General features: G+C 41.9%; 2 protein-coding genes across 3 annotated transcripts in view; one reads left to right on the top strand and one right to left on the bottom strand.

Moving 5' to 3' along the window:
- The first annotated feature begins 417 nt into the window (after positions 1 to 417).
- LOC146366284 (uncharacterized) lies at positions 418 to 4,317 on the top strand. The gene is made up of 8 exons (XM_084913887.1): positions 418 to 1,008; positions 1,088 to 1,200; positions 1,286 to 1,392; positions 1,481 to 1,655; positions 2,568 to 2,682; positions 2,757 to 2,836; positions 2,923 to 3,011; positions 3,601 to 4,317. The coding sequence occupies exons 1-8, from the start codon at positions 496 to 498 to the stop codon at positions 4,227 to 4,229; spliced, it is 1,821 nt and encodes a 606-aa protein (XP_084770013.1). The 5' UTR covers positions 418 to 495; the 3' UTR covers positions 4,230 to 4,317.
- Positions 4,318 to 4,546: 229 nt separating this feature from the next.
- Positions 4,547 to 21,011, bottom strand: part of LOC146366283 (uncharacterized) — a 30,652-nt gene continuing 14,187 nt past the window's right edge. For both annotated transcript variants that reach the window (XM_084914998.1, XM_084914999.1), the window contains exons 3-8: positions 11,291 to 11,434; positions 11,139 to 11,182; positions 10,900 to 11,035; positions 10,665 to 10,775; positions 6,678 to 10,526; positions 4,547 to 6,101 (exon numbers count right to left, since the gene is read on the bottom strand). In XM_084914998.1, coding sequence (XP_084771124.1) covers positions 6,046 to 6,101; positions 6,678 to 10,526; positions 10,665 to 10,775; positions 10,900 to 11,035; positions 11,139 to 11,182; positions 11,291 to 11,434 — 4,340 coding nt within the window. In that variant the 3' untranslated portion in view covers positions 4,547 to 6,045. The remainder of the gene's footprint in view (positions 6,102 to 6,677; positions 10,527 to 10,664; positions 10,776 to 10,899; positions 11,036 to 11,138; positions 11,183 to 11,290; positions 11,435 to 21,011) is intronic.

Raw genomic sequence — 21,011 nt, 5'->3', positions numbered from 1 at the left:
TTTGATTTTAAACCTGTGAATAAACTTTGTCAAAGCAGAGAAAAAAACTGTTTGGTTTCTTTGAAGCATCCTTATAACACTTTGTTTTTTATGCGGAACATTAAACCAGTTAGATGTAAGCCATGCATTAACATTAAGGTAGTGCAAGTTGGTATAAAACAACTTCCTTCAGTGAGAGAGACATTTATTCATTCATTTGTTTGGGGCGGTTGATTTTCTAAAAAAAAAAAAGAAATACCATAAATTTCAGACTTTTTTTTTTTTTTTACCTTGAGGTTAGTTTGAGTCAATCTCTCTTTTTTTTTTTTAATGATTAAAATTTTTTTACATAAGAAATATGAGTAAAAATAAGTAAAACTACCACTGATTTATTTTAGGGGCTTAAATCGACCAAATAGTTCTGGCTCTGTGACAGCAGGGTGCTGGTTCATCGCCTCTAATCGCTTTCAGCCGTGACGGCGACGTTTTTACGCGTGCATTAAAAGAGAAGGAGTGATGGACCGCTGTCCGTCTGCTGCGATGAAAACAAAGTGGTATCCCTTTATTTTGTGGAGCGCTTTATCACTTGGCCTTCTAAGCTCTGCGGTGGACACGTATGAATCTCCGCTTACGAAAAGGAAAGTGGTTTTCAAACTGGGCGCTCCGAAAATCAAACTTCCATTAGCTGAAGACAGAGAATCCAACCAGAGGCTACCTGCCGACACACCTCCAGAGCCTCAGCGGGGTTACCGAAGGTCCTATTCCGCTTCAGCACTTGTGACACTTGGACCCATGCGACCAGGGAAACCCGAGGCAAAGATCCAGTCAGACTTTGCTTACCTCCCGGACGTCTCTGTAACCTGCTCCACATCTGACTTTGTCGTCAGGATCAAACCAGCTTTCTACGGTCTGGGCGCAGAAGCAGAGGAACTGTTGTTAGGCAGCAGCTGTAAAAGCAACGGGCTTCTTAGACCATACGGCGACCTTCTTTTCTCGTATCCCCTGACCGCCTGTGATGGCGTGCGTGAGGTAAGCTATGGGTGGTGCTCAGTCCCTCTCTCGCTGCATCTGTCATCTCGCATTCACACTTTCTGACCTTTCCTGACAGATGCCCCACGGTTATCTGGTTTATAAATTCGTGCTCCATTATGAGCCGTCGCCAAAACGATTTCCAAGCAGAGCGCACCGGGTGGATGTAGATATTGAATGCCGCTACCCAAGGTTAGGCATGTTGGTTTGCTTTACGCAGAAGGTGTGCGAACACTTAATCAGTGTTGAAAGCTTCCAAATCGTCTGCCCTCCACAGGAACCATCATGTGCACCAACTGGCTGTCCAACCAACCTGGGAAACAGTTGTTTTCCGTAAAAGGCTGAAAAGTCGTCACACGGACTACCAGATTACCCTGATGGATGGTATGGGTGTCTGCATTATGCAGCAGAACAGACTTTGGCAGATGCTAAACAGCTGGGTACTTGTGTTTCACATTCAACTGTTTTGTAGATTCATGGAGTAGACCGGTCACCACTCGGGTCTACCAGCTTGGGCAAAAGGTTCATATCCAGGTTTCTGCTCCTCATCTACCTGCTGGAGGAAAACTCTACATACGTAGCTGCTATGCAGCTCCATCTAGTGGCTCTAGATCGTCCCTGAAGTACTCCATCATAGACAACTTTGGGTATGTAGTGTGGATAGAGAGACCTGGTCAAAGGAGCTTGCAAAGAAAAGCGTCTGGACTTCTTTAAGTTACTTGAAGACGTTTCACCTCTCATCCGAGAAGCTTCTTCAGTTCTAAGGTCAAATGGTGGAGAGTCCCAGATATAAACCTAGTGGGAGTTTCCCCCCACAGAGGGACAAAAGGACCCCCTGATGATCCTCTAATCGCCTGAGCCAAGGTGTGAAACTGGGTGTGGGTCCCAATCAGCCAGGTTGTAGCCATTGGCATCGAGGATGCCAATGTTCACATTTTGGACAGAGAGGACAGATGGTTTGAAAGAGGAGTGAAAGAAGCATCTATGTCCACTGTGAGCGACCATCTTTGAACAGAGGCGGGGGTTTACGACACCAACTCTCTGCCATCTATAATCCAGTTTTGAGATCCCTTCCCAGACGCCTTAACGCCCACTCACATCCTGGGCCATCTGACCTCAGGAATTCGCATGATAAGGTGGGGCCAGGTTTCACAATGAACACACCCGAAACTCTGGCTGATTGGGACCCACACCCAGTTTCACACCTTGGCTCAGGCGATTAGAGGATCATCAGGGGGTCCTTTTGTCCCTCTGTGGGGGGATACTCCCACTAGGTTTATATCTGGGACTCTCCACCATTTGACCTTAGAACTGAAGAAGCTTCTCGGATGAGAGGTGAAACGTCTTCAAGTAACTTAAAGAAGTCCAGACGCTTTTCTTTGCAAGCTCCTTTGACTATGATGACCTGGATGACTGAGAACCTTCACAGACATAGAGTGACCTGATTAAACTGAATGTGGAGCAAAAGAGTGAATCTGTGACGCATGTGAGATTTGTAAAAAGCTACATATTTAAATTCTCAGGTTTTTACTCCATATTGTTGTCATTGATGTTTGCAGCTGTATGCTGGACAGCAAGGGAGACCTGGGGACCTCTGAGTTTGTTTCCCGGACAGACAGGACTGTGAGACTTTCCGTGTTGGCCTTCCAGTTTACTGCTGATCCAAACACTGAGGTGAGAGTAGACCATCTATGATTCTCTCAGTTTACACAGCTAAGCACTGCGGCATAATCCCGTTTCTGTTTTAGGTCAGTATCCACTGCAGGTTATTTGTCACGTCAGAGGATCCAAGTCCTGTGCACAAATCCTGCACGTACAGGGGCAACAGGTGAGGAATAATAGGATGATATATCAGCAGAACCGTAGATTTCCCAGCTGTTTCCAGGGGGACTGTTAATACATATGCTATAACAGGTGGAGGGCGCTTACTGGTGATGACTCCATATGTGAATGTTGTGAGTCCCGGTGTGTGACTCCTAAGCCCCGGAGGGCTATGATGGAAGGTCTGTAACAATCTCATTATTATACCTTTTAATTTAAGATATTCAGCATTTTGCATCGACTGTTTGGGAATTGCAGACATTTTTACACATAGCCATCAATTTCCAGAGGCTCAAAGATGACAAACTAATATAATTTGAAATATAAAGATGTTTTTCTTAATTAATTGGATACAAATCGTTTGCAGTCAGTGATTGAGAAGGCCTGGCAGGGGATTCACTTAATGTTCTGCCGCTGACACCTCTGGATTTCATTTTTTGAGTTCCAGTGAACAGCTACCAAATACAAGTTCAATCTTTAAATCCTAACTAGCTGATACAATACTTTTGTTAAATGATTAAAATTACAGCTGAAAGTGTACAATTTAAATAGTTTTTTTTTATATACATGTATTTAAAACCCCACTATGATGGTGTAGCAAGGTAAAATTACAAATGTGTCATTGTCCAAATAAATGTATGGACTTAACTGTGTATTCAAAAATCGAATATACAGTTATGGAAAACTGTAAAACATCAAATTGTATACGAACATTAAATCTGTTAGTTAAAAAATTAAAATTACTTTTTGTTGTTGTTGTTTGTTTGTAAGGTTCTGCCAGCAGTGGGTCATTACTGGTGTCGGATCAGTCGTACACAGCAAAGGACCAGTTTCTACCAGTCAGCCTCCCTCTGGACAGCATAAGAAAGCAACAGAGGACCACAAATCGTTACAGTAATGGGACGCACAGCCGGGACAGGTTCTTGGGAAAAGCAGTAAAGTATAATGATGATGGTGAAGAAGAAAGTGGAACTGCATTTGGAGCGATGACGGGACTTAATTTAGATGATTTTGGTTTTGGGGAGAGGGCCTTAAAGGGCAAGTGGAATGAATCTGAGGTGAAGCGTTTAGATAAGTTGAGGGAGGAGGAGTCACTGTATGAAAAAAAGGATTCAGGTGAGAGAAGTGAAAATGAAGTTTATGATGTAGAGCAAGCGAACAATCTGAATCAGAAGGAAAGTGAAATGATTAGTCATTTGGAGCAGTCGCCACTGTCGAAGATTGATGTACAGCCACCTGATTCTAGAGATGAGGGAGGAAACGGGACACATGGAGGGAAGGAGGTGGAGGTTGAGGAGAAGGGGTTGATGACATCACACGAGGTGCATTTGAAAAATGACAGCAGGACAGCAGATGCAGAAGATGGCGGGGAGATGACATGGTATTTTTTTTGGAGGTAGTGTTTGATCAATTAATCAAGTATACCGCCTTAAGACTGGAGCTCTGCATAGTCTGACTCATTTCAATAAAATGTGAAAATGAAATCAACTGACTCTTGTCATTCATGACTTCACACAACAAACTTTGTTTCATTTAAAAACAGTTTCCATTCTAGGAACGTACACTGCACAGAAAAATGAAGGGAGCACTTCTTAATCAGAGAACAGCATCAGGTTGGTTAAAGTTCTGGGATACTGAAGTTTAACTGAGTAGCAGAGAGGCTCAGCTGCTTTGAAATTAATAGCAGGTGCACTAGAGGGGCAACAATAGGACAACCTCCAAAATGGGGATAGTTTTACAGGTGGAGGCCACTGAAATATTATTATTTTTTCCCCCCTCATCTTTATTGTCTTCTTGTTTCACTAGGCTCTGTGTCATTAGTGGTACCATGAGGAAATACCAGGGCCCTACAGAGGCTGCACAGGATGTCCAACTCCTCCAGGAGAGCACATCAATATGTGCTATTGCCAGGTTTGCTGTGTCCCAGCACAGTCTCAAGAGCACGGACATTCCACCGGTCCTTAACCTACCAGCAGGACCATTAGCTGCACCTCTACAGGCTAGGCAACAGCACCCTGACTGCCATTAGGTATCACGATGAAGTCCTTGGACCCACTGCCAGAACCTACGCTGAAACAGTGGGTCCATCTGTGATGACGTGCATACAAACTACTGAGTGTCCATTATGAGTTGCTGCAATGAAATTTTGGCAAAATGGACCAGCCTGCTGCATCATTTTCACTCTGATTTTAAGCATTTCTTTAAATTCAACCTACTGTAGTTAAATTTTCAATTCTTTTAAACGAGGTGGTATCCTTTTGTTCTTATTACCCAGTACATATCAATGTAGATATCCAGCAGCATTTTTCCCTCAGTAAGATTTGATGTGTTTTCAAAGTGTTCCTTTACATTTTTGTGGAGGGTAGAATCTCTAAACAGTTGACCCTGAAGTAAAACAATGCAAGAAAAAAAAAAAAAAGAGATGGACAACACAGTATTTTAGTTTATCGATAAATCTTTAATTTTTCTTTATAAATGGTGATTCTTACAGTTGTCTGCAAAACCAGTTTGAAATATATTATAGTTCAATACAGAAATATCCCACAGTTTAAGCCATAACTGGGAAGAAAGGCATTGCCTCCATTATCTGTAACTAAAAAGCAGCAGAAAATGTGCACTATAATCATTCTAGTGTGTGATGTGCCTGTGTGTGGGATCTAAAATATAAATTTGCATGCTTGTAGAGCTACGCAACAGACTGTTTTATGTCATTCTTTAGCAAACATGGCAAAGAAGACTTTCTGTCTGTAGAGGTCGTCCTCTAAACGTGACAGAAAAAATAACTTAAGATAATTAATAGTATTTGGAACAAATACAATTAGTGTGGAAACTTTTGGAAAAGATACAGAACATAACTCTGTAGAAGAAATCCACCATTACTGGATATGTTAAATAAACATAATGCTGCTATATTTACAAATGAGTGCCCAAAAGTCCCATTGTTCCAAGTACTGACTAAAGGATTGATTCAGCAGGACATAAGTGGTACAATCACTATTTGACACTAGAGGGCGACAAAGACCCTCTGGTAAATAAAATATACATCTCTTTATAAAATGCAAAATGAGCTCTCAAGAAAATTAGGACCCACACCATTAAATTCAAACAACTCCAAAACCTTTTATAAAAAAAAAAAAAAAAAAAAAAGCAGTTTCTGAGTGAAGCATCTCATCCATATCCAGTTGCAGAGGTCTCCTTCAGTCTTTATAATCATGTTTATGACGACCCTCCTTCAACAGTACCAGCTGTTCCATTTGTTTTCTCTGCAGCATCTAAAGTTGGAAATGTGCACAGAGTTAGTTTGTCTACATCCAAAAGAATTGTACAGAAAAAATATTTTAGCTATTTAGGCAAAGTAGATGGCAGTGTTAGTGCAAACTGGGAAAACATCTCAAGTACTCAATGGCTGGGCATCATAATCTCAAAACATACATTTCCCCCTGAAAAACTATTATTTGTTGGGCTATTAAATACTTTACCCACATTACCATCAACGGATCTGCTGCAGTGTGTTTATTGTCCACTGCTTAGCAAATGTTAGCATAGCATTTGGCTAAGCTATAGCATAAAGTTAATATGGGAAACTGCTAATATGCTCCTTCACTAAGAAAGCAGCATGTGCACCACTGATCACTAAACTGAGTAAAAAGGCTTAAAATTTGCATTGCGTTTGACCCATTTCTTTATCTGTACTGTCTTTTTTTTTTTTTTTTTTGGCTTTGTTTTGGGGGCTTTTCACACTCACTCATGATCTTTATGTGTACAACATGCGCCACATCTGGTCACTCTCTTTCTATTTGTCATGTGTTGCATGCCTTTTTAAAAAAATCTGGGCTGATATACATTACCTTTGATACTTTCCTGCTGCGCTTCCTGTCTTGCAGTTTGGTCCACATCTTCACTCGTCTCAACCTCGCTGCCCCTTGTTTTGGGTTTCTTTGCAACAGGTGGTGGCACCTTGGCTCCCTTATTCATTGACTCTGCTTCACTGGTCACGTTCTGTACATCTTCCTTGGCCACCGGCATTGGCTTGGTCTCAGTCACAACATTCCTGTTGCTCTTGGAGAAGATAAAGCTTGCAGTGCTGCTGGGGGACTTGTGAATGTCCAGTGGTGACGTTGGAGGCTGCAAGCTGAGGCGAGACGCTGGACTTTGTTGAGATCTGGCTGCTGTCCTCATGCGGATGGCTTCCTGTAGGTTCATGGAACGGTTAGTGTTCACGGCAGAATAAGCCTTTTTCGTAGGGGAGGTGGCTATGGACAAAGATGAAGGAGGAACCACGTCAGCTTGGGACTTGGGCACAGTTGGTTGCGAAGGGACTGTTTCCGGTGGAGGAATGGGTGTAGAAGAGGTCATAATTAGAGATTTTCTGATGGGCTTGTGAGGAGCCTCACCATTAGCAGATGAGGATGGGAACTGATTGCTGCTTGTGACCTCAGCCTGTGGTTGCTGCTCTTCAGCTTTGGGGGGCTCAGGGCTGCTGCTGACTGACCGCAATTTGACCATCTGCAGGAGGGAAGGGGTGACAATGGGCATAGGTTCTTCTTGCACAACTGGGGTAGAAGTCTGCTCTTGGGTTTTATTCTCTGTGCTTAAAGGAATAGGCTGCTCCCTAATGCTGGCATGCCCCTGAACTGGTAAAGGTGGAGGTACAGGAATGTTTACAGGTTCAGAAGGAGCAGGTACTTGAGTCTTTTCTGGTGAAGATGTTTCAGGTGGTGATGGTGGTGGTATTGATACTTCAGATGGAGGTGAAGATGAGGCCTCCTTTGTTGTCAGAACATCAGTTTTTGGGGCCTCTACAGTTTGTGGAACATCAGTTTTTGGGGCTACTACCTGAGATTGTGGGAGAAGCTCTGTGGGAGGTGGAGGGGGAATATTCTGAGGGGGGATAAGAACACTGTTAGATGAAACTGTGTTAGCTTCAGGTTCAAAGGAGACCTTCTCTTGTAGAAGCTCAATCTTCTGCTCTGATGATTCTGGCTGTGTTGGCAGGGGTGGTGCAGGTGGAATACTTTGTGGTGGAGTGAGCTTGCTGATGGGTTCAGCCTCTTCAGAGATGTTAGACATATTTTCTTGAGAAGGAGGAGACGTAACCTCTTCAGAGGACGGAGCAGACACCTCTTTGAGTGGCAGATGTGAGATCTCAACAACTAGAGGAGGTGAGACGACTTTAGCTGGTGAAGGAGATACTAATGTTAATAAGGTAGAGGAGATGTCTTTAACAGGTGGGGGCACATCTTGAACCACGGGTGAAGGTGGCTTTTTTGGTATTACAGGACCAAACTCTACAGGTGGTGGTGGAGAAAGTGTCAGAGATGCCTTATCAGTTGCAGTAGGCAGAACCTCTGTAAGTGGTGGAGGGGGAGCTGTATATGGTGGGGGAGGAGGGATATTTAAGGGAGAAGGCGCTACCCCCTGAGATGTACTGGACTTGTGAAGTTCAGGCTCCATGATCACCTTAATGATGTCCTTTTTCACTACTGATATAACCGATGCAGTCGTGCAAGAGGAGTCACTCCTGAGGGAGGACTTTGGTGGAACCTGAACAGGTATAATGGCTGAATCATCACCAAACAGTGGGGGTGGAGGAAGAGGAAAATCTATTTCATCTGGCCCACTGGGGCTACCTGATGCCAGTGGTGGTGGTGGAGGGGGCCAGGAAGATTCGGGGGATACAACTTTTACTGATGTAATGGAATTGATTTCTGTGGTCTGTCTGGGGAGGGGCTGGGAAACACGTTGCACCAGAGGAGCAGATAGCGCTGGGGAAATGTGAATTAATGAAATGGCAGGTGCTCTATCACTGTTAGTCTTTACCTCTGTAGCTTGGCCGGTTGTTTTATTAGCTGCTTCTTCTTTTATTGCTGCAAGTCTTTCTTCTCGTCTCTCTACAGCCTTCATTAACATTCCATTCAACATATCACTTACTCTCCCTTTCTCATTACCACGTCCATTCAAATCTACATTCTGAGCCAGTCTTTCATTGCTATCTTTGCGAATCTCTGCATTCAAAATCCCACTTTCTTGAACTTTCTTCAATTCTAGCACATGTAGGGATCCATTAACAGACTCTGTCGTCACTGATGGATTTTTGTGCTTTCTTTCTACTGCCAAGTTCTTAGCCAACTCCTCAGCAGCTGCAGGAGACTGCCTCTGTTGTCTCCGGTCCTTCGGGTTCTTCTTTGCAATAGCATAAGTCTTGCCAGGGGCTGGGGGTCCCAGGATCAGCTCACATGAACGCAAACTATGGGACCATACCTCAGGTGGAGGAGGTGGGGGTGCATGGATTTTAGGTGGTGGAGGGATATTGAAAAGTTCTATCAAGGCCTGTACAGAGGGACTGACAGTGTCTTTTGAATCAGCTTTATGCTCCTCAGTGCACTTATTATATTTAGATGACTCTGACTTAATTGAAGAGGATCCAGCAAATACTTTTTGAAGCTTTGCTAAAATGCTGTTCTTATGCTTTGGAGATGAACTGTTAGGTTGTTTAGTGAGCTGTGGGGATGTGCCATCTTGGCTGGAGTTGCCACTGACATTGTTTAGCTTATTCTCCTCAAGCAGTTCCCGCTTCTCTTGTGAAGCATCTTTTGATCTTTTCATTGCCTGCAGCTGAGTTTTAAAGGGACCGACTGACGAAGAGCCCATCGAATCATCCAGAGAACTGGTGTCAGCATTGTAGCCAGGGCTGTCCAGAGTCTTGGAGGGATGAGAGTCAGATTGGTTTTGGTCACTTTCCTCACTTGGGGCTGAATTGCTGTGGAGAGAATTTTCTCCTGGCAGGACCCTAATCTCTGCTGGATAACGGGGCTGGCGCTTCATTTTACTGTGGAGGGAATAGGAGCGGCTTGGAGGAGGAGGGGCCCTTTTTGGCTTCGTAACAGAGAGGCTACGCACAAACTGTCCGTCTTTCTTGACCTCATCTCCCCTGACGATCACCCTGCCATTGGAGCTGGAGGCCTTGCTTATAGAGGAGTGAGCATCAACTTTGTCCTCCTTAGCAGAAGCATTGCCATTTCTCTTTTGCTTTGGGGTGCTGCTGTTGGAGATGGTTGAAGAGTCAGATACCAATGTCTCGGACGAGTCATAATTACTCCAACACGACGTGTCAGACAGATTTGGAGGATTGGTGCGAGAGGCAGAGGTGATGGTGGACGATTTGGAGGAATAGGTTCTCACTGAAGATGCTCTAGAAGAAGCACGGGACGGAGCTGGGCTGGAGAGTATCAGGCTGCTTTTGCTGACAGTGCGGACACTGTTCCGACTACGCCCACGGCTGATCTCCACCACATCGATTGCGGGTGGCAAAATGGCATTGGGAATGATTTTGGACATGTAAGCAGCCTGGGGTGACATGGACATGACAGGGCTGGGGAGCTCCTGTTGAAGGCTGGAGGCAGTGGTCAACCAGGGTACAGCTAAAGATCGAGGCCTCTGATCATCTTCCAAGGCGGGACGCAGGCGGTGCAGCAGGGCGAGGTCATCTCTATGAGCTGCATGGGTAGCACCGAGCTGCTTGACATTTTTCTTGTTGAGAGGCTGGATGCTTATGCCTGGAACATTAGTACTGGCTCCTTTTTCAGACTGTGATCCCATCTGTTGCCCATCTGTAGTTGGACTGAGATTAGTCTCGCCATTAAAAAGCTGTTCCTCATCTAACTTTGGATTCAGTGTCCAGTCAACTCTGTCCAGACCTAAAACAACAGCACAACCTTTCAGAATTAAGATAGCTAGTTATGCACTGATTGTCTTTCTTTGAATCTGCAACATAAACATCTTAGATACTGTAGCAGTCTTGAATAGTTCATATAGTTCAAAAAGTCACTGCATACCCAGCTCTCTCTGAACATGATGTGGGATACCCACAACAGTCTTCCTGTGGCGTCTTCTGGTCCTGGTCTTTTCTGACTTTTTCCCAGAGTTCAAAGGTCTGAATGTTGAACCTGTAGAGCGAATAAATGTTTAGCCACATGTCATCAATTAAATGTTTTATGCAAGCATGTCAAAGCGCGTTGCATAATGACAAAGAGTGGATATAAATAGTGTTTTGGCTTGTGGTTAATTTACCTTGTCTGGTGAGTCCAGAGCGGGAGGATCTAGTGGACACTGACGATTGCACAGAGGCGACAGAAGACGTATCAGGAATCGTGCTGTCCGTCATAAACCCAGCACTTTCTCCATCTGTTTGAGCCGTCATTGTCGACTAGCAAAAACAGAAAGATTACTTATATTACATTAATAAAAGTTTTAACAAATCGATTGTGATATTAGAAAGCACAAGAATCTGTATATAATGTGTAACTTACAATTGTGCTTATGCTGTCCTGGTATTCCACTCCATTATTGGTTTCTGAAAAGACAAGAACATTTTTCGATTGATAATGGGAATTTTTAATTAAGTGTCAAAATCTAGGGAAGAACAAACATGCACTGGGTATATCAGTAGTTGGTTTTATACCTTCCTCCTGCATCATTTTCAGTCCTTGCAGGGCCTCAGTGTGAAGGTCCTCCAGGTACTTGGGCCTGCTGGACTCAATGAACACATTCTCCTGGAACAACGGGGGTGCCGGGGTCTTTTCATCGTCATCTAGCTTTAGGGCAGCTTTAAAAAAAAAAAAAAAAAAAAAAAAGATAGGGAGAGGAGATCAGGCCAGATCAACTCAAAGCTCTGTGTTACTGTAACTGTAAATGATGGGGGCCATATGGACAGGGGGTTAGCATTTAGGTGACTGTCAGGGATATTTAAGCACAGGAACAGTAAAGATGTTTGAGGGTTAACACATGAGAGTGTGAAATGAATAGACCGAACTCCAGTTCTTCTCATGCAGGATTAGACACAGTGATCCTCAACATGGGATTATCATATCAAAAATCTGCCTGCAGCAATATATGCCTGGTGTTTTTTCCCAGCTTAAGGATCATTTAAAGAGACAGTAAGAAGGACACTAATTAAACTGCTATGGCATCTCAAATGATGGATCCAATCCAAAGTTAAGCATTACTTTCAGTCATGTGTGAAACTCAAGAATAACAAAAACCTGAGTAACCTATTCTTAAGACCGTTATATAAAATTCAAGTTAATGAGTCTTAACTTTTAAAAGAGCAACATATTTATCATCCAATAAGAACTAAACATAATTAAACATAACACCCATTTGACATGTCATGTAATACCTGCAGTGCTCTCATGCCTCCATGGCAGTCTGGGATTGTTGGACTAGCAGCCTTCTACGAAAGTTTTATGTAACAGCAACAGCGGCCCTACTTTTAGCTACCTGTCCTCCTAGCACTCTCACTGTAAGACCATGCTGGAATTAACCACGTGCTTAACAGTTAAAGCTAATTCTTACCTTCCTCTTCTGTAACAGCAGTATCTATACACTGTTAAGGAAATCCTAATGTGCAAAATTGAAATTCTAGCTGTTCTTTTTTAATATTTTTCTTATTATGAGAAGTATTTGTAACTACTGTAGGAGAAAAAAAATCACAGCATTTTATATATCTGCAAAGTAAATATTATAGCTCAACAGTGGTTTTTATGGTTTATAATGACCAGACTTTAATTTCTTTATCGCCTGCCATAAGCAAGGCAGCTGATCGAGCCTGTGTGGCCATTTATAGTAAACACAACCTGGGTAGGACCAATTAGTTTGGATCTTCAACCAATAAGATCAAACCTATGCTGCTCTCACTCACCTCTTCTCTTGTAAACTGTAGGAAAGCAGTAAAAATTATTGGAGTTATTAGTCAGAAGCACCACCATGATCTTTCTTATGTCTTCAAAAAGTTGACTAAAAGTATGTCCAAGTTATAAAGTTAAACCACATAAAAACACCCAAAAAGACGATCCATTCAAAAAATATCCCGGAACGATCACGACAGCATGAATATGGTGCTTGTTATTGTCAGTTCAGGTCCTCGCCGAGCAGAGAATGTCTCTTCAGCCAATGGACAATCAGAGCTCAAACACTAATCCTCAGCAGCCTAATTCCTGCCATCCCTCTTCCACTATGTCACCCCCCTGTCAGTGCTCAGTAAGATACCATCCCACTATCGTGCCCCGTCTGCAGACTAGCTCGCCCAGGATTGGTCAGTCAGGATGCAGAAATCAAACATGTAAACATTAATGCAAAGAGCGCTGTTGTCAGGGATTTGAGGTCAAACAGGCATGTCTTCAGTAAACAACACACCACGTCTTTGTTAAAATATACAATTTCATTACAGAACTCTAATAACATGGTCAACATTTCTATACTTCCTCAGACTTCATTAGAATAGACACTATAAAGCTGCCTTATAAATTACTTTATTAAATTGGCATTTTAAAAATTTATATATTCATTTTTTTTTTTAAAATATACGTCCTTCCCAGCACAACTCCAAAAGGATCCGTCTGGCCTCTGGGATCAAACCGTGGATATTCTGCTTGTTAGGTGAATGCTTAATCTACTACACTAAATTGTTTATATAACAATTTATTATTTTGCCACAAGGGGGTGTAAGTGAATTGAAATGACTATTCCTGAAACAAGATTAAAAACATGTTTAGTACAGGCCTGCAGCTCCACAGCACATGGTCACCCATGTGAAAAATACTCCCCATTGTTTCCAGAAAACACTACAATAATTTGTTACTATGCAGCCTGAATACAGAGAATGGCACAAGGCCTCCCTAGTTAACTTTAAGTGCTGCTATCCAGAGGGCCACCAAATACTTTTCAAGCAAGCTGTTACAGCGTCCCATTTTTGTCGACAAGACTCTTCTTTCTTCATTCCTTCCCTTCATTTTATTTTTCTAAATTTACTTTTTTTTTTTTTATCACTTCCCTGGTGCGCTGTACACACATGACATGGAGCACATGACATCTGAACAAATGGAAAACGCTCCCATGGTCTGAATCCTACAGAGTGAGTGTTACAAGAAAAGAAATGAATCACATGTGGAACCAGCATATACAAACGAGTAAAAACATACCACTGACTTACCAGAACTGGCTGCTCAATACAACGCAAAGCTGATACGTTTGTGTGTAAAGTAGTAAGGTCAACTTAGTATAATGCTTTATCTTTTTACCGTGAGAGTTACGGTTGAGAATAACTGCACGGTAATAATGACTTATAGTATCACCAGTTTGGCAGTCACATTGTAACAGAGTCCATATTAATCACTGGCATATTAAAGACACCATCTGTCACAGCTGGATTGAGCAGGATTGTGTATTAATGGACTGGTAGTGTTGGCGTTACATACATCCCCCACCCTAAACTGATTTTTACGTCTTAGATTTGGTTAAAGAAACCAAATCAAATGAATTTGATGACAATTCAATATAAGTTTGAGTCTTCAGCCTCCAGTGAGGAAAAAATAAAAGTCAGCTCATGGAGGTGTGGTTAAATGATTATAACATAAATAAGAGTACATTTTAAAGAAAAACATTTTATACAAGCAAGTTTTTAATGGCAAATGTGTTTTTGTGCATAATGTACTTTGGATCATCATATTACGCGAAACAAATTACAACCAGAGACACAGACAGTGTTGAAGAGCGGTTATGACACGCAACCAGGACAATCAGTTGGAAGTCTGAATGGCTATTCTACATTAGAACTGAAACTAATTTGTTAGTATTAATATGTTCAGAGCAGAAATTTGGCTCTTTTTAACCAAAAAAACAGAACTTTATAAATGTCAGCGTACGATGTGAACCGTTTGACTGGGGACATGATGCAGAGGGAGAAATCTAGTGTTGTAAAACAGATTAACTTCTTTTTGCAGCTCACCTGTCTCACCACACCAGCACAGGCAAATGTACATGTTTTCTATGGTCTAGAACCATGTCAGTGAATCGATGCTGACTTTTCACTAGAATACAGGATACAGGTGAAAGTCTTCAGCTTCACTTGCAGTGTCACTGAACATTCATGGATATTTTTACTCTTCACTCTGCTTGCTACTCTTCATCTGATCCAGTCCGAAGAGTCTTATTATTGAGTCCAATTCCTCCTTGGAAGATTGAAATTATAGGAAGATTGGAAGGTCCTTGTGGCTCTTTTGTCAAATGACACCAAAAACCATTTTCACCAAACCCAGCTTTAATTTTCAAACCAGGCTGCAAAATTCTGACTTACAGCAGGAGAGAGTTCAAAGACTCTAAATTCCTTAAATTCTGGCCTGTTATACCATCTACCCGTTTTTTTCTTGCAGGTCCTGAAGGCCATATAGCTGCCTCAGAGTGAGGACACATCCTTGACTGGTCACCAGTGTGACCAGTATTATTTATTGTGAAGCGACTTGGCTTACCACCACACCCCCATGCCATCCCTCTTATGTTTTATCTTATTTTCTGTCATATATATGGCTGCTCACATTAAACATGGTGACAACCTCAAATAAAGAAGTAATCCTCATGAACCAGCCCAGAGTTCAGGTGCAAAGGTCTGGTTGTGAGCAAAAACAGATTCACACACCTGCTGTTTAAACCTTATGCCAATAAAAGAAGTGGCTCTAAGGCAGCTGACTTTGGACAGTAGATGAATGAAAGGATTGACTGAAATCAATAAGATAAGGATTTCATGCTTATCTTATGTTTGAAAAGTGAAGTTACGTTTCCTGGAAATATTTTGACTTTGGTTTTATATTTCCAACAAACCTTATTTAGATACTCAGTTTTAGGTCATGTTATCCAAACTACTGTCCTTTTTAGCCTAGATTGGCTGCACAGCAGACATAGAGTGCAACACACATACCGACACAATCTAGCGCTGATGCGACTCTTCCTAGAACTGTTTCATGGGAATCAGACAGATGCAAATACCTACCACACACACACACACACACACACACACACACACACACCTCTCCTCCCTGCCCTAACTTGCCCCTCTCTCTTGTTTTGAACCGCCAGCTCTGAGGGTGCTGTCTGCCAGGTGCTTAAGCTTCTCTTATCAACACAAACCCAACTGACAGTGGGAAAGAGCTGAAAGTGCACCCTTTATCTCAAGGACGATACGTGTAGCCTCGATCCGCTGGAAGCACATCTCAAAGAATCCCGGTCTGCCGGCATACTCTCTTTTCACACAGGTGGTTTTTTGTGAATTAAACATAAACGTTGGAGGTGAAAGAAAAGGAAGCACGAAAGGTGCTGTGACAAGGACCGCAATGTAGGTAACAGATATACCTGCATCATGTGGCACTGAGTGCTGCACCACAATCGGTATGCAAGACAAAGACCAGATGTATCAAATAACTCAGAAAATCCATTAACGGTTTCACAACAGTAGATTGTCTTTTGGGGTTTTTTGGAGGGGGGAGTTGGTAGGTCGGTTACTTTTTAACGCCACAGTCAGTGTCACCACATCCGTTTACATCCTGAACCTCCCCACAGCACAGAAAACTCACTGCCAGCCACATAACAAAAGAAAACAAAAGGTCTTTATGAATAGATTTAGCCATAAGCAACAAATTAAAATCTCATTAAAACGTAGAATAAAATGGAAAGTATTCAGGCCTGCTAGAGCCTGTTTGATAAAAGCACAAGCTTAACTGAGATTCATATGTGAATACAAATCAATTAAAAGTGTTGAGAAAATAAAAAGCCTTAATAGTATTAGTACGACAAGTAGATGCTAGAAATAGGCAGAATATTTTGGATGTATTACAGGCAAACTTGGCACGTTTGTGATTTTCGCTTTTTCTATTTTTCCCCACTTTTTGCAAAAATGGGCGCAGGATTTTAGGATTTTATGGGTTCCAATTATAGTCTGGTGCTGGTGCTGAATCCACCACTCTGGACAAAACAGAAATTTCCAGCAATTACGGCATGAATCATCAATAATCTGGTGGTAATAGCTTGTTGTTCCCCACAGGATAAAGTCCACAGTCTTTCTCTAGTAGACCAGAAGGTAAAAGTTTAAATGTGCTATGTCCAATACTAAGACAGCAAATTCCGTATGAACACTGCCTGAACTTTGGAATTCTCATAAACATCAGGAATTAAAAACGTAACTAGCCCCGAACCAAATACTGCAGTGCCTCGAATGGCTTGTTAGTATTTGTGTCCCCCTTATGTGACAACCTGGTCTGGTCTGATTAGCTAGTATTTAAGCCTGCTTTGTATCTTAAAAAAAAAAAAAAAAGGTACCAAAGATCAGCTGCACAGAGCTGCTATCCCAACCTCATGTTTAACATTTATAACATCTCTTCAGGATAAACAAATTGACACCTCTGGGAACTGAAACAACAGTTTCTGTTGACATAAACTGGGCAGGTACCTGTGTTATACACAAGCAGAGTCTGCACTTATGAGAGGTGCAGTCCCTGAATTCATCCAGAAAGAACAGCATGCTCTCATGGAAAAACCACATTATTAATAGTCAGCACCAGGCGCATGTTTGGCAAAATTTGCTGCCCCAACACAGTTATCTTTATTAAGGATGTCACAAGTGTCTGCTACCAAACGTCGCTCCAAAATGTCTCGATTTAACTACAAAAGTCACGAGTGGTGACTCACGGACCTTTCCAAGCACACAGTTATCAGTCTCTCTGTAGACCAGCCGCAGTGTGCTGGCAAACATTTTCCTTTCGTGACAATAGCAATAGCTGGTGCCATGCCACACTGACACGTCTGCATATCTTGACAATGAAACAATGCAAAGATATCAGAAATAATGTTGCTGTTGGCCGCCTTGCTTTAGTTTGGTAACAATGACACCAAACATTAGAAGAGTGCAGAGAATAAACTTGATGAAATGAAACCCAAGCACGTTATTCAGACTGGGACTAGAGGGCAAACTGGCACTTATTAAAACGTTCTCAACACTTGAGCGAACTAAATATGATCACATGGGCTACCTGGGTGTGGTGACACTTCATCTGCTGAAATCAAATCCCACTAAAGCCCTGTCATTATAGATAAGCGCGTGCGCAACTGTTTACACGTCGCCAAGTCCACCAACGCTGACGTTCCCACAGCGTCAGCGTCGACTTGGTTTTCACCTACATTCACAACAGATTTGGACATTTCATTTGTGCAAGTCGTTTTCAACCCAAAGACGATTTTTAGGCAATTTCCTGAAAGTATCACAGAAAATGACGTCATCCCTGCTCCAATCAAAAGGCACCTTTTCACAAAGACACTAGAGAACGAAAGCATCTTTTAGAGATTTATATTTCCCTGAGGCAACGATGTGCAAAAAGCAGTTACTGACTTCCCACCATGAGAGGAAGAAAGTGAAACTCTATCATAAGTCCGTTTTTTCAAACCTGTTCTCCTGCCCTTTACTGTTATTGTGTCGTGCCGCAGTGCCAAAGTCTCTGTTCTTTGTTATAGAGCATTTTAAGAGCAAATATCAGCACTTGTGTCACAACGATTTAGTTCTGTTAGTTCTGCTTCTCCCAAGCAGCCTCTAGAACTAAATTTTCAACAAAGGAAGTCTCATTAAATGGCTCATAGGATCTGAACCTTGCATGAAAACTAAACACAAGCTCACACACAAAGGGCTCCCTATTTCTAGCTTCCTTAGAGAGATATCTTAAAGCTCAGGAATGTGAGGAATCTCTGCGGGAGTGTTCAGAGCAAACAGGTGAGCGTACCTTGTTAGGGCTGTGTGACCTAATTATCCTTAAACATCCTTGTTTCCATTTAAAAAACACGGGGATCCCTTTAAAAGGCCATTTTAAGAGAAGACAGAGCTTGATAGAGTTGCGTAAGAGACGCCTGTCTGGTTTTGACACAGGACTGGGTAAACTGAGAGCATGACAGAGACATAAATCACTCACAGACATGTAAACAAAGACCCAAATTGCCATTTAAGTCATTCAACTAATCGAGGTGAATCAACTTTCAAAGACAGATATCCTCTGCCCACTGGACTCGAGATGAAACGGGCAGAAGTTATCAGAAAAGACAATGAACAATTGATGAGTTTATAAGAGTGTAAGGACTCAGAGACTAGACTTTATCAACTCAAGCAACTCAGCAAATCAGAAAGTAAACCAATACAAACTTTGGACCAGGAATCTAGATCAACCTGTGATCAAGTGAAACTGAAAAGTAAACTGATTATCCAACCAGCAGGTTAGTTGGTTTGGATTCTTAGCAAGCTTAAGACATGCAGTATCACTTCAAAACAAAAACATATTAATAAGGCTCGGTATTGCTCAATGTCTTTCGTATTATGCAATCAGTATACAATTCTGATTTACCCCGAACAGAATTGTGTGCTTGAATTTTAATAACAATAGCTTAAAACTCTTTTGACTAGTTTTGACAGTTTGTGTGAGGGGATTAATACAGTTTATGTGGCTGATAAACAACTACTACACTGCTCCTCTACATCTGAGCAACAACTAAATACCCCAGTCTTGAAGATTCCTAGTTTTCTGTGATCATTATCTCAGGAATAAGATATAGATATTGTACCAAATCCATTGGCTTAGTTATGGGTGGGGTAATTTGTGAGTATGTGGAGTAGATCCTGTGTTTATAAAGAACTTGGCTGACCTCAACTTGGCGATAACACTATAACTTGTCCTTTCGATCATTTATGTTTATCCTGTTTTCAACTCCTCTCTCCATTTGTTCCATTCCCTTCCTTTTCCCCACCTCCTATTTTCCCCTCACATTAATTTGAGGATTTATTATTTCCTCATTTTATAACCAACAGGCTTCCACAATGATAAAGAATTTCCCGTCCATTTCAAATCATTAGTGTACCGCAAAACAGCGTGTAAGCTACTGCTAAAATGGCCTGACGACGCCCTACATCGATCCTTTCAAACACATGCTGGAATAAAGGCATTTTATCATTTGAACAGTCCCTATAGTGAGTCTGGGCTTTACACATATGGACAGACAACTCAAAAATATTGTGTACCCCAACACAGCTGTTGCCAGGACTGGGAGAATGAACTGGCATTCATCACATCACTAGAAGTAAATGTCCTCACATTTTCACACAGCACCTTTTTGTTACACAACACTCAAAATGCTTTGGACTACAAGTTACATTTTTACCATCCATTCATGCAGACTCCATACAGAAAGACCCAACCAGGACATTCAAACACGGAACCGTCTTCTTTTAAGGTGATAGCGCTAACTAATGCATTATCATGGCTACTACTACATCTGACCATTGTTCCAGACCTCTGAAGGTATCCTGTGGTATCAGTCACTAGAGATGAGCAGAAGAGCTTTTAAGGTTTATGCTGTGAGGTTGACGGTCAACAGGTACTTCCCACACTGATAATGGTTTGGCACATAAAATGTCTAAATGTTGCAGGAAAAGACCATCAACTTCTTTCTAAAACGTAAAGTTACAGCATGTAAAATGTTTCACCACACATGAAACATACTAAGATGACTGTTGAGGATTTACTGAATTGTCAGTAGCACTACTATGTTTGCCACTGTTAGCTACTATTAGCCTCTGTTAGCCTCTATTAGCTACAATTTGCTGCATGGCCGAATAAGCTGGAAGTTGAAATTTCCAAGTTCCCAGTCAAAATGTAAGTCTCGGAAGCCTTCTCAACTCAGATTTCCCACTTGGAAGGTCGGAGCAGCCCCGCCAAACCTGAATTAGCAATCAAAGATTACAGCACTGAACACAAACAGTACTTTTTATCTGTACGGCCACTGTTGTGTATTTATGAATCACCAAATAAGCTATACACAGAGCACTGATCATATTCTATACATGAACATGATGCAATTGTTTTAAATGCAAAAAAAAAAATGCTAGTGATACATGAATCGCAAAACAAATCCTGCTTTTCCTCACTTTTTCTGAAAAATGCTCCAACATCCAAGTTGCAGTATCTGGGACACAGCATAAAGTCTTGAGAATGTAATTAAACTGTTTATCATTGGGAAAGTGGGACACTCGAGACTAATATTAGCTGGTATAATGTTAGATTACAACCAGCTGTTGTTTTTTAGCCGGCTCTTTTCTGATCTGCTGACATTAAATAACTGCAACAATATTGGGTAAAATAAGCATGTTTGTGCACGTTTGTGTGTTAGAGGCCTAACTCCAGTTTAGAAGACAAGGCTTGAGTTGAGGAGAAAGAGGATTTTTAGGATGCCAGTGGTGTTGTCTTTTGCCTTCTTGCATTTTCACTTCTTTGGTTAAGGTAACCTATGCTCTGACAATAAAACATAGGTATAGCCCTTGATGC

This window comes from Perissodus microlepis, chromosome 19 (assembly GCF_051167445.1).
Source record: "Perissodus microlepis isolate ML-2025 ecotype Zambia chromosome 19, ASM5116744v1, whole genome shotgun sequence".
NCBI classification, from domain to species: Eukaryota; Metazoa; Chordata; class Actinopteri; order Cichliformes; family Cichlidae; genus Perissodus; species Perissodus microlepis.
The sequence above is the reverse complement of the archived record's forward strand: the minus strand, read 5'-3'. Positions and strand labels throughout refer to the sequence as shown.

Excerpts from the sequence above, each read along its gene's own strand:
- LOC146366284 (XM_084913887.1), top strand. The coding sequence starts at position 496 with ATGGACCGCTGTCCGTCTGCTGCGATGAAAACAAAGTGGTATCCCTTT. Across the intron at positions 2,683-2,756 it reads CTGCTGATCCAAACACTGAG|GTCAGTATCCACTGCAGGTT; the intron begins GTGAGAGTAGAC and ends TTTCTGTTTTAG. Across the intron at positions 2,837-2,922 it reads TGCACGTACAGGGGCAACAG|GTGGAGGGCGCTTACTGGTG; the intron begins GTGAGGAATAAT and ends ATGCTATAACAG.